The sequence below is a fragment of the Lepidochelys kempii genome, chromosome 10 (assembly GCF_965140265.1).
Source record: "Lepidochelys kempii isolate rLepKem1 chromosome 10, rLepKem1.hap2, whole genome shotgun sequence".
NCBI classification, from domain to species: Eukaryota; Metazoa; Chordata; order Testudines; family Cheloniidae; genus Lepidochelys; species Lepidochelys kempii.
Window position 1 is genome coordinate 76,878,607 of NC_133265.1, and position 14,560 is coordinate 76,893,166.

Here is a 14,560-nt window from a genome sequence, read left to right on the forward strand (position 1 = left end):
CAGAATACAGATTTGTTGGGGCCAAGCACTTACAGAGCAGTAATTGTGTATGCAATTGTGCCTTTGTGCCTGCAGACCAGCACTTGGGTGCACAAGCCAGGACATAATTTGCCCATGCAAATATGGATGCATATGCAGTTACCAGTCTGCGATGGAAATTAGATTCCTAGGTTTGAAAGCTCAGTCCTTAATAAAGCCATAACAAATTATTTCACTGAGCTCCTGGACACCAGAACAGTCTTAATAAGGGAGAAAATGTTGTTTAAAAATGTTAAGTACTAAATGCCTTTATCCCTCGGCACATTAAAGCAAGGCAATAACACGAGAGAGAAGCATGAGCCACGATGCTCACATTCGGATCCAGACTTTCCCAATGTTTAGTGCTGGGGACTGGGTTTTGTTCTGTGCCCATCTCCAAAATCATAAATATTAACATGTCGCTAGAGCGAGGACAAAGCTATAATTCACCCATATAGCTCGGCTCATTTCACAGAGCGTGAGTGTAACCTACCCACAGCATGCCTGGCAGCAGGGCTTGGCAAGGGAAAGGATACATGTCTGAGGCTATGTCTACACTACCGCGGTAAGTCGACCTACGCTACGCAACTCCAGCTACGTGAATAACGTAGCTGAAGTCAACGTACTTTATGTCGAGTTACCGTGGGGTCTACACCTGGGGGGCAGGGAGGGTCGACGGGAGAAACTTTCCCGTTGACTTACCTTACTGTTCTCGTCAGGGGTAGAGTAAAGTCGACTGGAGAGTGATCTGCTGTCGATTTGGTGGGTCTTCACTAGACCCGCTAAATCGATCACCGGTGGATCGATCTCAGCATGTGGATACCAGCTGTAGTGTAGACATAGCCTGAGTTAGATACGGCAGAGAGACACTGATCGACTAACACTCACTAAACCAAATTCGGCCCTGTGTGGAGCTCCCATTTAAATCTCAGAGAAGAATTTGGTCTGAAGTTTAGACATGTGTGAGATAATATCATTTACACAGCACTCTCCAGAGTAACAGCCGTGTTAGTCTGTATTCGCAAAAAGAAAAGGAGTACTTGTGGCACCTTAGAGACTAACCAATTTATTTGAGCATGAGCTTTCGTGAGCTACAGCTCACTTCATCGGATGCATACTGTGGAAAGTGTAGAAGCTCTTTTTATATACACACAAAGCATGAAAAAATACCTCCTCCCACCCCACTCTCCTGCTGGTAATAGCTTATCTAAAGTGATCACTCTCCTTACAATGTGTATGATAATCAAGTTGGGCCATTTCCAGCACAAATCCGACAAGCCGTCAAGAACACCATCCCCGACAATGTCACGGCCAACCTTGTGGCTGAACCCCGCGACTCCGTCCCCACCCACAACCACTCCACACCTGGGGACAATGCACACCCTCAGATCAGCGGCACCGCCATGGGCACCCGCATGGCCCCACAGCATGCCAACACCCCTATGGCTGACCTAGAACAACGCCTCCCCAGCTCCCCGGGATAAGCTATTACCAGCAGGAGAGTGGGGTGGGAAGAGGTATTTTTTCATGCTTTGTGTGTACATAAAAAGATCTTCTACACTTTCCACAGTATGCATCCGATGAAGTGAGCTGTAGCTCACGAAAGCTTATGCTCAAATACATTGGTTAGTCTCTAAGGTACCACAAGTACTCCTTTTCTTCTTACAGCACTCTCCGACTGTCCCGATAAAAGGCACACCAGGTAACAAAGCAAAAGGAGACAAGACTGATGCTATGGCTACACTACACAGCTTTTAGCGACATGGCTGTCTCGCTACAGCTCTGTCGCTAAAAGTCGTGCCGTGCAGCTGCTGTTTGTCAGCTCTCCTGCCGACAAAAGACTTCCACCCCCAACGAATGGCATTTGCGCTGTCAGCAGGAGAGCCTGGCACACTCTTCATACTGGTGCTTGTCCTTGACAAAACTTGCGTCTTTCAGGGTTTTGTTTTGTTTTTTATTAAAACACCTCTGAAAGACAAAAGTTTTGTCGTTCAGTTGCCAGTGTAGACATAGCCTGAGTGTGAAACCCTGGCCCTACTGAAGGCAATAGCAGGTTTGCCATTTTGGTTTCAATTAGCCCAGAATTTCACCCTGAAAGTCTACTAACTGCTCCCTTTCTGTCTCAAAAGGATTTATGATGTATACATCCTAGAGAGGGGAAGATCGGTTTGGTCTCTAAAGTTACCCTTCCTGCAAATGCTGTTCTGATCTCTGTTTCGGGTATGTGCCAACCCTAACTGGTTTCACAATACCCTTAAGAAATAGCATTCTGTCTTATTATCAGATTGAATTCCAAAAATTGGAAAGAGCACGTTAAACAATCCCTCCCCAACAAACCCTATACATTTAAATGATTTCCAGCTACTTCCATCTCACGCAAGTGGTTCTGGCTTAAAATTAACTGTCTGCTCCTGGGTTAATGAGCTTCCATTTCTTTAAACTCATTGAAGAGAATAAGGCATCATAAGAGAAAACATATGTTTTTTTTTAAAAAAAGAGAGAGGGGATATGTTTTCAGACCCAGACAGGAGAAGGAATTCCCAATTAGGTGTTTTTTTTTTTTAAATTACATTAAATGGAACGTTGGATAAAACTGTCCTGAGCAGAAATTTCAGAGACATCCATCCTCTGCTATCAGTTTTCACAAGCTTTTATAGCAAATCCCCCTTTTAAATTAAGCATTTCATTTGCGTGTGTCCCTCCAAGCCCACCCCACAGCATGCTAACTGTTGGGAATTAAGAGCATCAGATGGAAGCCAAGGTTGAAGCATTAAGTAATGTCTGCACGTTTGCTGAGTTATTTGCCAGAGGCTTTCCCCCACTGAGGTACACATGACTTTAGTCAATTTAATCACGTTGCAACTCTTGTCTTTTTTTTTTTAAATGGTAGCAAGCCATCCAGTGGCTGGTAATAATATATTAAAGTAAAAAGCAGTAATGAAAAATGTAATGATGTCAAAACACAATAAAATTCTACGTGATTGGCTCCTTGAGATGACTCTTTTTTAAGGTGGATGAGTGGATTACTTTGGTACATCCAGTCTGCAGAATTAGTTTCAAGTCTTATTAGGTATGCTTTGGAATCCACCACATTGTAGCAACTCATTAAGTTCCAGTACTCAGACCTACTAGTTCGTGATTTACATAGAAATAGCTGTAATACCCTAAGCAGCAGCACCAGTTCATTAACTCTTCTGCTGCATCTTGTTTGCGTAAAAGTCTCTGCATGTCTGGCAGCAACGTTGATACCATCTCATGTCCTGGCACAGGTTCTTCTCACGGATCACCCTGCAGTACACTGTCCACTGGTCCCCTGTACACTTGTATGTGAGAGCAGCTTCGGACAGAAATGGAAAGAAGAAGCCAGCATGTTAAGGAGAGCATCCCATGTGTGACCAACATAACCCGAGCAGTAAATGAGGGGAGAAATGGCTAATCTTAGTCAACACTGCGATTTGGATGGCATACTTTATGCTCTAAGTAGGGCTGCTGCTGAAAAGCTCAGGGCGACAGGGTGGTAGTGGCTTGTCTGACAAACGCAATGGAAAGAGCGATCATGCAGAAAACTGTTGCAAGGCTGGACAAGCAATAGCTGGGCATATCCTTGTGGGCCTTTAGGAATTCTTACGCTGGATCAGATAATCTGTTAGCGTCCTATTTCTGGCCCTGATTCAACAAAGCGCACACAGCACATGCTTAACTTTAAGCAGGTGAGTAGTCCCCAGGACATCAGTGGGGCTACATGCATGCATAAAGTGAGGTATGTGCTCAGTACTTTTCTGAATGAGGCCCTTTTGACAGTGCCCAGTACTAGATATTGCAGCAAAAGGGAAAAGAAGCCCTGTAATGGAAAATCATGAAGCAGCCTGCTGAGTGTGGTTAGAACATCCTGGGCAGAGGGGGGAAAGACCAATTCAAAAATCAGTGTGTTAAAAGCCAGATTCATAGAAAGTGAAAAACGGGACACTGGAGCCACTTGCTGTCATGACCCACAATTACAGCTGAGGGTGGGGTGCAGCTTTCCTTGTTAGGATAAATATTGCAATATTCTACACTCATGGAGTAAGTGCCCAAGGCCCAGATCCTCAAAGGTACTGAGGCCCCTAATTTCCACTGACATCAGTGGGAGTTAGGTACCTAAATGCCATTGAAGAGCTGGGTTTAAGTGGTTTGGGAGGTTTCAAACATGGTGTAGGCACTTAGGAGCTGTAATCTCATTAAAAACCAATGGGGCTTAGGCTCCTGAATGCCTAAGTCACATTGAAAATGGGACCCAAGTTCCTAAGTCACTTAGGGTCTGTCTACATAGCAATTAAACATCCCTGGCTGGCCCATCTCAGCTGACTTAGGCTCATGAGGCTCTGGCTACCAGTCTGTTTAACTGTGATGTAGACGTTCAGACTTGGGCTGGAACCCAGGCTTTGGTACCCATGAGCGGGGAGGGTCCCAGAGCCCAGGCTCCTGCCCAAGCCTGAACATCTAATATACACCACAATTAAATAGCCCCACAGCCCAAGCCCCACGAGCCTGAGTCAGTTGGCATGGGCCAGCTGCGGGTGTTTAACTGCAGTGTAGAGAGACCAGTAGACACTTCTGAAAATGTTACCTATGGTCAAAAACACTGCAGCCTAAAGCAGTGACAGAGCAGCATTTTATAATGATCATTATTTATTATTTGTATTACTGTAGCTCCTAGGAGTATCAGTCCTGGACCAGGACCACACTGTGATAGGTGATGTACAAACCCAGAACAAAAAGACAGGCCCTGCCCTGAGGTGCTTACAATCTAATTCTGGATGGCTTCTGTAGCGTACGGGAGTATTTTTCTGTACGATTCTTATTAATGAGGCTTATATTGTGGAAAATAGAAACATCTGTTTAAAGATAACCAAATGATAACTTGTTTATCCAGAAGAAGAGCAAACCACTCAATGCTGATAATTGGTGTATATTTTTGTTGATATCAAGTATCATTGTTGCTGGCACCGATAATTCCCCCAAGGCAGGTTTAGAAACATAAGCATCCCAAATTACTTGCAGATTACTTGCAGGGACTTCAACTGCACCACTCTACTAAACACAGCTTTGTGCTAAAATGTGAATTAGAAAAGATTTCTCATCTCATCGGTGGATCAAAGACTTATTCTTCAAATGAAAACCTTCTATGATAAACTGTACATGCTAACATTTCTGGGAAATAGTCTCATATGTTTTTTATGTTTCTAAACAAAAGGATTTAGAAGCATTTTGAAGCTCTTCAGCTGGACCAGTGACACTCGTATTTTAAAAAGCAGTTATTGAAAGTACTATGGATTTTCAGGGAAACAAATTCCAGCTCAGAAGCCTCACGTCTAGTCTTAAGTGTGGTTCTACTCGGAAAAGTGACTTTGTAAAAATGCCTCCCTTTCTGTTAATCAGATCTGCGCTCTGTGTGTATATGCAGAGTCAGATCTACTGACTTCAGAGCCAAAAATAAACAGGACTGCTTCTTACTTCTGTGTGCGCTGTACAGCTGAGAGTGTGCGAGCTGGAGTCCATTCTGGTGTGCCATCAACAGAATTGTTTAAATACTAGCCAGTTACACTGGAGGAAAAGGGAGTGCACTGAGGGCATAATGGAAGGCAACAGTGCTGCACAAGTGTAGTTTATGGTCTAATGTGGCCTGCTGACCTTTTTTACTAGTGATATGTAAGAAGGAAAAAAAACCCAGCTCAGCTGTCAGATCCCAGGTTGAACTTGTGGGGCTTGCTGTTAGAAAATGCATCTTTTACTTGTAAACTTAGCACATGTGACACAGAAAATAACGGAGACAAAAGAGCCATGGAACCCCATGATGGACTATTGACAGAGTCACTTCTGAGTAGAACCACTCTTTAAATACAGAGTTGTGGTATCTCGGCAAATAGACAATTTATCACCAGCAGCCTCAGCTCAGCTGGGCAAACAGAGTAGATCATTAAGGGAGTGAGAGAAAGAAAGAGTTAAAATGGAGACTCTCTCACTCCTTCCTCCCTGCCCAGAAATAAGTGATTTCAGCAAGTCCCATTCTTAAGTCAGCAACTAATCTGTGGAAGGTCCATCTTCCCTCCAAAAAGAACCACCTTTCCAAAAAGCTACAACCTTGGAAAATTCTACCTCCCAAAGTCAAATAATTTTTTTTTTGGACAGGTGAATAAAATATTATTGTATTCATCATCACTTATAGTGAAAGGCAGGTGAGAAGATTCTGTGTTTGGGCTGGATACATTTGCAGGCTTTTCCATTTCAATTCATTCCCCCAATTTTATTAACCAAGCAAAATGCAACCCAAGTCACTAACATTCTCTGCTTACCCCATTTTACCGATCATGTGACAAGATGTTTGAAGCTTGGAATGACGACTGAGTGTAGGTGAATGCCCTCACCCAAAACTCCCAACCCCCTTCTCTCTGACCCGGAGATATGCCTGCCTGCTCCAACTGGTCACTCAGGGAACATGGCTCTAGGAGTTCTGGCTTGGCGGAGGTCTCAGGCAGGGTGGAGCTACGAAGATTAAAGCATCTGTCTACTCTGGAACATTAATTACCCAGAGATTCTGATGGTCTCCACGCTTCTGTCTCTGATGAGCCATCTGGAACCTCGTTTCTGTAACATTCAGCACAAGGACTATGTTTCCCAGATACCTGGGCAGGATATATTTTCTGGCGTTTGATGGCTTCAGGTTGATTATTTAACCTCCCCAAGAATTGTAGCTCTGCATCCACCCACTCACCGAGTCTGGGCGAGGTAATTGTGTTGACATTTATCTTCTCATTGCAGGCCTCTTGGTGACACTGTCTGTAGGCTGCTGGCTTGGATAGGACAGGGCACTCGTTGCCATGGCGGCCGGTGACTTTGTGCATACACTGCACCACACGTGACTGGAGGCCCTTCCCGCAGGTTGAGGAGCACTGGAGAAGAGAGGGACATCTTAGTGCAGCGGTTCTCAACCTATTTACCGTTGTGGGCCGCATATGCAGCCGTCTGTGTGTCGTGTTGGCCACATCCACACAATACATATATAACCTGTAGGACCCTAAGGATGTCACATGGGCTGTAGCTGTGGGTGGATTAGGCCACAGGTTGAGAACCACTGCCTTAGTGAGTCACAGGCCAGCCCCATGGCTTGGAAAGACACACCGACCACAAAATCGGGGACTGGAGTGAAGGGCACAGTGAACCTGCAGCAAAACTCGGCATGAGCGACTCAACAACAGCTGGTATAATGTCCTTCAGCTATCGTATTTGCCCCTGCTGAGTCTCCAGGCAGGCCCGTACCCACTAGACCTGTGTGCAGAGAGGAGCACCTGGCTATGTGGTAAGGTGGAGGGCAGCTGCCTTTGTGGCACCCTTCCTTCCCCCCCTCACTTCCTCCTTGTGTCTCTCTGGGTCCACCTACAAAGCCTCCCATCCTGAGTCAACAGGCTTGGGGTAGTGGCACTCGGTGCTCTAACACAATGGTGTGGACAGCGCTTTGAAGTTGCAGCTCAGGTGCAGAAACCTAGCTGGGGGGTGTGTGTGTGTGTGTGGGGGGGGCTAGCTCCTAACTGCAGTGTAGACATAGCCTAACCTTTTGGAATCTGGGTGAAAGGGCAGGCAGGGAGGGGCAGAAAAGGGACACAGTTCACCCCACCAGCCACTCAAGGGCATACATGGAAAACTTATATTGCCAGAGGCTGCATTAGCTTCTCCATTGCATGGAATCCCACTTTGCTTTCCATGAGGAATCCCCAGAGACCCAGTGGCTCCAATGGAATCCCACTGGCTGAGTTCCTAAGGGTGACCTCTCCACAACACAGAGTCTCGCAAAGTTCCTGCACAGCAGATCAGCAGTCTCGCAGGTGGTATGGCAGTATAAAACAAGAGAGGTGGGCAACTCTAGTACTCAAAGGTCTGTCCCTTTACTCCCACATACAAAGACTATAGGGGAAACAGAGAAGCTGGCGTTTCAGTATACAGGAGGAAACATCAGGTATCCAAGTATTCAGCCTCCTTTATTCCTGCAAGTCCCTCTGGCTCTCGCCTGCCTTCCAGGGAGCAATTGGAAATTGCTCTCCGTTAGCTTGGCTTTTATTTGCCAGAAGGCCAGATCCGTTTATGCGCTTTCTTTGTTGTCATACAATTGGAGTCCCCGCCCCTTTCCTTCTGCCCCACGCTCGTGATTTACAATGTCCTACTTGTAAGTGGCTCAACTTTAATAAAGGGAACGCAGCGAGCAGAGTGCAACACCCCAGCTGGAGTTAATAAAAGAACCTTGCATTTAAAATAAAGAAACAATGAGTTGCAAGACTTTGGCAGGGTGCCTATGTCTGCTAATGCCACACACAAACCAAAAGGAGGAGGGAGGTATCCGAGATGATGTTGGGCTGATATGGCAAAGAGCGTGTTGATTCCTCTCTGGCTTTCCTGAGCCTTATTGGGGTAGCACAGCTATCCCTGGCCAAGAACCGCCAGTCTCAGGGTGATGATCCTTACTGATTAAACCCAACATTTAAGAAGATCAGAAAGATACACTTCAGGTGGGATGAAGATGGATACAGAGATTGGCTGACAGATAAGACGGAAGTACCATCAAAAACCAAACCATTGCTTTAAGCCACAACCTAGAACAGGGGCAGTGCCTACTGCCTGCTGCAGAAGAGCCGAGCCATGGGTCTTGCCCTCCCTGTGTTGCTAGAAATCTCAGGTGTTTCTGCTCAGAGAATACACAGCGAAAAGAGTGTGGCTTGGTCCCCGCATAGGAATGCGAAGAGGTTTTTGAGGGAAGGCTCCTTGCACTCTTTCCCTTCCTTGCTGACCAATGAAGGGCTAGATGCCACCTGGCTTCAAATTATCAGAGCCATGGAAAATAGGGATGGTGAAACAGTTCTTCTGAATTGCTCTGCACTCAGGTATCACAGTGATGTAAAATCCTTAACTTTATTTCCAGGAAAGAGTAGGTCTGGGGTGGGGCTTTCCCCAGCATCCTCTGTGGTGAAGGCTGATATGAAGAATCTTTTAGATTTGTGTCGATGTCCTTATAGTCTTTAATTGCTCCCTTTGGTGGCCCAGCGGAAGCACCGCTTCTCATAGAGGTTTCCTGCTTCTGATATAATCACTGAATTCCTTGTTACTTGTTTTTATGCTGCAAGTTATATTTGCTCTTCAAATTCCATATTAGCCTTCTCACTTCCTCCTAATGTACTGCCTGCCATATTTCACACTCCTATTTACTGACTTCACTATGGCTGGATTTTCTGAAGGATCTCTGTTCGGCTTGAATAACCTCTTGGCCTTTACTATTTATTCCTTGCCTTCCTAGTCCCTTTGTGTTCCAAGGAATGCATGGCTTCTGAGACTCTATTCTTGCTTCCTGAAAGTAGCATCCATGCCACATGTAAGATGGATAAAGACAGATGGACGGGGGAGTACGAGGAAACAGTGAGACAAATGTAAGATGGCCACTATCTCCCGATGGCTCCCCCATAGTTACTTTTTGTACCACCTCCTGCATGTTACTTAGGACTAAGTAAAGACTAGCCCCTCCCCGCCTTGGGGGCTCTGCAACTAGTTCATAGAATCTCAGGGGTGGAAGGGACCCCAGGAGGTATCTAGTCCAACCCCCTGCTCAAAGCAGGACCCATCCCCACCTAAATCATCCCAGCCAGGGCTTGGTCAAGCCTGACCTTAAAAACCTCTAAGGAAGGAGATTCCACCACCTCCCTCGGGAACCCAGTGCCTCACCACTCTCCTAGTGAAAAAGTTTTTCCTAATATCCAATCTAAACCTCCCCCACTGCAACTTGAGACCATTACTCCTCGTTCTGTCATCTGCTACCATTGAGAACAGTCTAGATCCATCCTCTTTGGAACCCCCTTTCAGGTAGCTGAAAGCAGCTATCAAATTCCCCCTCATTCTTCTCTTCTGCAGACTAAACAATCCCAGCTCCCTCAGCCTCTCCTCATAACTCATGTGCACCAGCCCCCTAATCATTTTGGTTGCCCTCCGGTGGACTCTTTCCAATTTATCCACATCTGAGTTGTTTCAACAAGGAACCATTTAAGGTATCAGACTGTGGCCCACTGTAACATTTGACCAGTTTATATGCACGGAGTTGATGTCTCAAATGGCAAAGGTTTCATTAGATTTGGTTGCCACTTTGATCTCTCCCAACATTTTCATCACATTCTCCTGATGTGGAGGCTGGAAGTATAACGTTACTGGCTTATTTGCATTCGTAGAGCTTGGAAAATTAAAATCCAGTGCCGATTCAACTGGATGATCCTTTCCACTCACCTAATGAAATACAACAATAATCCATAGGACATGGGTAGCTTTACAAACATTAAAATTAATTCTCACAACACACCTGCGAGGTAAGTGAATAGTGTATCTCCCTTGGACAGATGTTGAGGCGGAGATACATAAAAGATTAAAATGACTTAGCCAAAGCCACAGAGTTCTGTGTCAGGAGAAGAACATGGAAGCTCCATGGCTCTCAGTCCTGCGTCTCTCTCCATGAGAGTCCTTTTTTTTTTTGGCTTGCTATATTTTTTAATATTCCTACCAAAAATGGATTTTTCATATAAAGTGTGTTAATATTTTCAGTCACTGAGTTACAAATGTTCATGAGCGTGTGTGTTTCTGTCTGAAGCTGTTAGCCAGCAAGGAGGGCAGGCCATGAAACTTTTTCCACAGACATTGCCAACTCTACTCCTTAGACAAATAACAGCAGAGTTTTTGCCCTAAGCAGTTTGATTCCTTCTCTTGGGAGACTGGGATCATCACCTATGCTATGCAATTAGTCTTCCACAGCCAGGAAGACAGATTTTAACATCTTTCTTGAACTTTTCAGGCTTGGCAGCTAAAGTAGGGTTGGACATCTGGCTTATTGTAAGAAGAAATTTTCAACTCTATACTTGGATAGTGTCTTTACAAAGGAATTTCAGTAGGAAATAGGAATAGATACAAATTACATAAAAGTGGGGGGGATTTCTTACTCACGCTGTACCGTATTCAGAAGAGATGACATTGATAAAAATAGCAGGGAAATAAAACACAAAGTGAAGCCTCCCATAAATACTCCTGGCTCCTCCTCTGCTTCTGGGTAAGTATACCCATTGCCACAGCACCTCTGCCCCTCTCCCATGCTGGGGGAGCAGGTAAGTATACACATGACTGGAGCAATTCTGTGGGCCAGACTCGCTGCAGGTTCTGCCAGCACAGACCCTGGTACAGGGCCCCCAGGGAGGTAAAGTCTACACGGGGCATGGCAAGTTCCAGTGGAGGAAGGCGGCTGCAACCTCCTCTCCAATGGGAGATTCACAGGCAACCAATGCAGCAAAACTCACTCCAGAGAAGGGTATGGCCTGAGCTGGTGGGGGTGTACTGAGTCAGCTCTTCTTCTAATGCAGCTTCACCTGGTGCAGCTCCATTGTGCATGCTGCTTTCCCACTGTGCCAGAGGAGAGCAGCAGTGGAAAGACTCTCTGCCCTGCCCCATGAAAGCCATGTTATTAGCAAAACAATTTGTACCTGTAGGACATCTTCTTGAGGACCGCAGGGCTTTACAAACACTGATTAAGCCTCACAAGATGCCCAGGTGTCTACATGGATGTGGAAACTGAGGCTTAAAGGAGGTGAAATGATTTGCAAAACTTGCTGCATCAGTGGCAGAGCCAGGTACAGAACCCAGATCTCCAGAGTCTGTCCTTTAACTACTACTAGACCGTGCTTCTCCTTTAGAATGCCCTTGTTCCAATATCGAGAAAAAACCGGGACAGAATACCTTACGCATTCATCCAGACGTATATACAGCCCCCTTGTGGATGACAAATGCTTCTGATGTCACTGGTAGAGGCTTTGCCTCAAAAAGGTACTTCTTCAAACAGAAGGTCATGGCTTTCCAGCTCATCCAATTTTGCCAACCCACTGAGCTAGTTGGCAATGTTTTTAAGGGACCGGCCTGTTCCCGAATGAGATAATTCAAGATGACATCAGTGATGGTGACCAGCTTGAAAGCAAGTCACATTCATTAGTTACCACCCATGCCCTTGGCCTCTGGTGTTTAAAGGTATCTGCTTCTTTCCAGTTCTGCTGAAAGTTACTGGAGCCAAGGGGTCACATTTTACCAAATATGCCTGTACAATTTATGAATTTTACATGAGATTATTAATGCTCTGTATGTAAACTTTACCAAGCTGCAAAATCCATTTTGAATGACAAGCCCCTTTGCCTTCTCTGTTGTCTGTTTGCCTTCATGTTGGGTTGAAATTCCAATGCCTGGCAGCAAAAGAACAACAAAGGAGGGTCATTGACAAGTGTTCTCTCACTGACATGGAACGGCTCTCAATAGACAGCCTCCCAAGCAGAAAAACTGGTTTATTAGGGGAGAGGTTACCTAGCAACAGAGTAATCTGGTAGGGGGGTCTCTAGTAACCTGAGGAGGTTGATCAGTAGGTTACCTGATATTTTTCTTCAGCCATGTTTTTCCAGCTCAAGCAGTCTGATGAGTGACTGAGAGGAGGTATTTGACTGTCTGCTTCTTCCCAATTCTGCTAATATTACTGGAGCCAAGGTATAACATGGTGGTGTCTCTAATATCTTATATCTTGACTCCAGAGTTCAAACACTTAAGGATTTTAAGAAAGGGTGGAAGTATTTTTTTCCCCTGGCTGTTCTTATTTCCTGCATGTGTAAAAGTCAGAAGGAAAATGAGGCAAGTTCCTGGAAGGGAATTTGTGCTGATTGACAAAGGCCTTGTAGGCTCTGTGCTCCCTGGATTTCAACAGGCCACAATGTGGGGGGTTGAGGGTGAGGTGATGAGAGTTGTTGCTTCAGTCCCTAGTGTCAGGCTTATAATGAACATTGCTAATTTAAACTTTTCAGCTTCACAGCAACTCAGCAGCAAGCACGTTCATAAACTTCAGGGCAACTTCCACGGCTGTATAATTAACTATGCACTGAAGAATGAAATGTCTGTCTTTCTACGGATAAGATCTAATTGCCCAAAGCATCTTGTAAGCGATTTCTCAATATTTCATAGGGGAAAAAAAAAAAACAGAAAACCTATCTGGTCTTGTTAGCAGCAATCTTTCATTTGAAGACTTTTGTCAAGTGACTGATTTGTTTAATTTAATCAAGAAAAAATGTCTGCTCCTCTGACTCAGTAAACTGAGTTGGAAGAAACAATAAATTATAACAGAAAATGCTCATGGCAGATGCAACAGTACCTCATAACTTTAAGAGAGGCACAATTTTTTCCAATTGCCTAGAGCTGTGCTTTCAAACTGAAGCCTGGATGACCTAAAGAATAAGACAGGACCAGCACTTCCAGAGGGTCTCAATGCATAAATAAACTAGACTTCCCCATTCTGAAGAGCCCCATTATCTGCAGAGTTCAGAGGCTGAAAGAGGCCAGGTTTAAATCCATGATTATTCTGGAGAAGTAACAGTGCCGCAAAATGCTGTGCGTTATGGCACACAGCAACACAGAAATGTGATTGGTTTAATTTGATCTACCTGTAAGTTTTAAGGACAGATGTAGAGACCAGGATGTGGGCAAGCAGGCCTAGTTATCAAAGCCAGGGTCGGAAGCCAGGAACCAAGGACAGGGTCAGGATAGCGCCAAGAATCAGAGTCAAGAGTTGAGTCAAAGAGTGAGCTGGAATCAGTATCAGGAGTCACATCGAGGGTCAGGACTGGAGTCAGAGTCAGAGAGTCATGCCAAGGGTCAAAGTGGAATCAGGAACCAAGCATAAGTCAGAGTCAGATAGCAGGGCCAAAGGTCAAGCCAGAGGCAGGGTCCAGTACCAGCAGTACATCAGTTCACTCAGGTGCTCAGACAAGTTCCTTTGCCTTCTGGCTTAAGTACTGCATCCAGGTCAATCAGTGGGGCTGGGTGTCTGTTCCAATCAAGAGCTTTGTGAGTGGAGCCTGTGGTGGGCCAGAGTTCTGCTAAATCCCTCCCTTGCTGGTTCTGGAGCACTGTGAGGTGGTGGCTGTGGTCTGGGCACTGCCTGAGGACCCAGGGGCCTGGGTTTGAGACCCGTAATCCCTCACAACAAGACCCTACAAGAAATGGCTGCAAACTTTGTGCTGGGTAATAGAAGCCGAACTGTGAAATGTACATGGGCCGACTAGCCTATATGGTTCCATATTCCAGCATGCTTAGCTCTCCTTACAGAGATGTGTTCGCATTCAGGCCAGGCCCCCAGCTGATATAAACAGGCATTGCTCCACAAGTTTCCCTATCTGTAGGACTTTAATGGAGCTATGCCGATTTACACCAGCTAAGAATATGGCCCTCATTTTTAAAGAATTTCTTGGGAGCTTGGGCTAGTCTGAACACTCTCTTTAGTTATGTATCTATTAATTAATGGTGCTTAACTGCTATTTACAAACAACTGAGAATTTAAGCTGAAGATTCTGCTGGGTGTATTTAAATTTAGCAAGATACTGTTTATCTTCGCCCTCTATGTACCACAGATATTCCCCCCGCTCCGAGTCGCCACTGGATGGAGAGCGGCTCAGCTCAGACAACACTG

At 45.3% G+C, this 14,560-nt stretch overlaps 1 protein-coding gene across 3 annotated transcripts in view; it reads right to left on the reverse strand.

Moving 5' to 3' along the window:
- Window positions 1-1,655: 1,655 nt before the first annotated feature.
- Window positions 1,656-14,560, reverse strand: part of ADAMTS17 (ADAM metallopeptidase with thrombospondin type 1 motif 17) — a 256,604-nt gene continuing 243,699 nt past the window's right edge. For all 3 annotated transcript variants that reach the window (XM_073304276.1, XM_073304275.1, XM_073304274.1), the window contains 2 exons: window positions 6,770-6,947; window positions 1,656-3,355 (listed from right to left, as the gene is read on the reverse strand). In XM_073304276.1, the coding sequence (XP_073160377.1) occupies window positions 3,204-3,355; window positions 6,770-6,947 (330 nt within the window). In that variant the 3' untranslated portion in view covers window positions 1,656-3,203. The remainder of the gene's footprint in view (window positions 3,356-6,769; window positions 6,948-14,560) is intronic.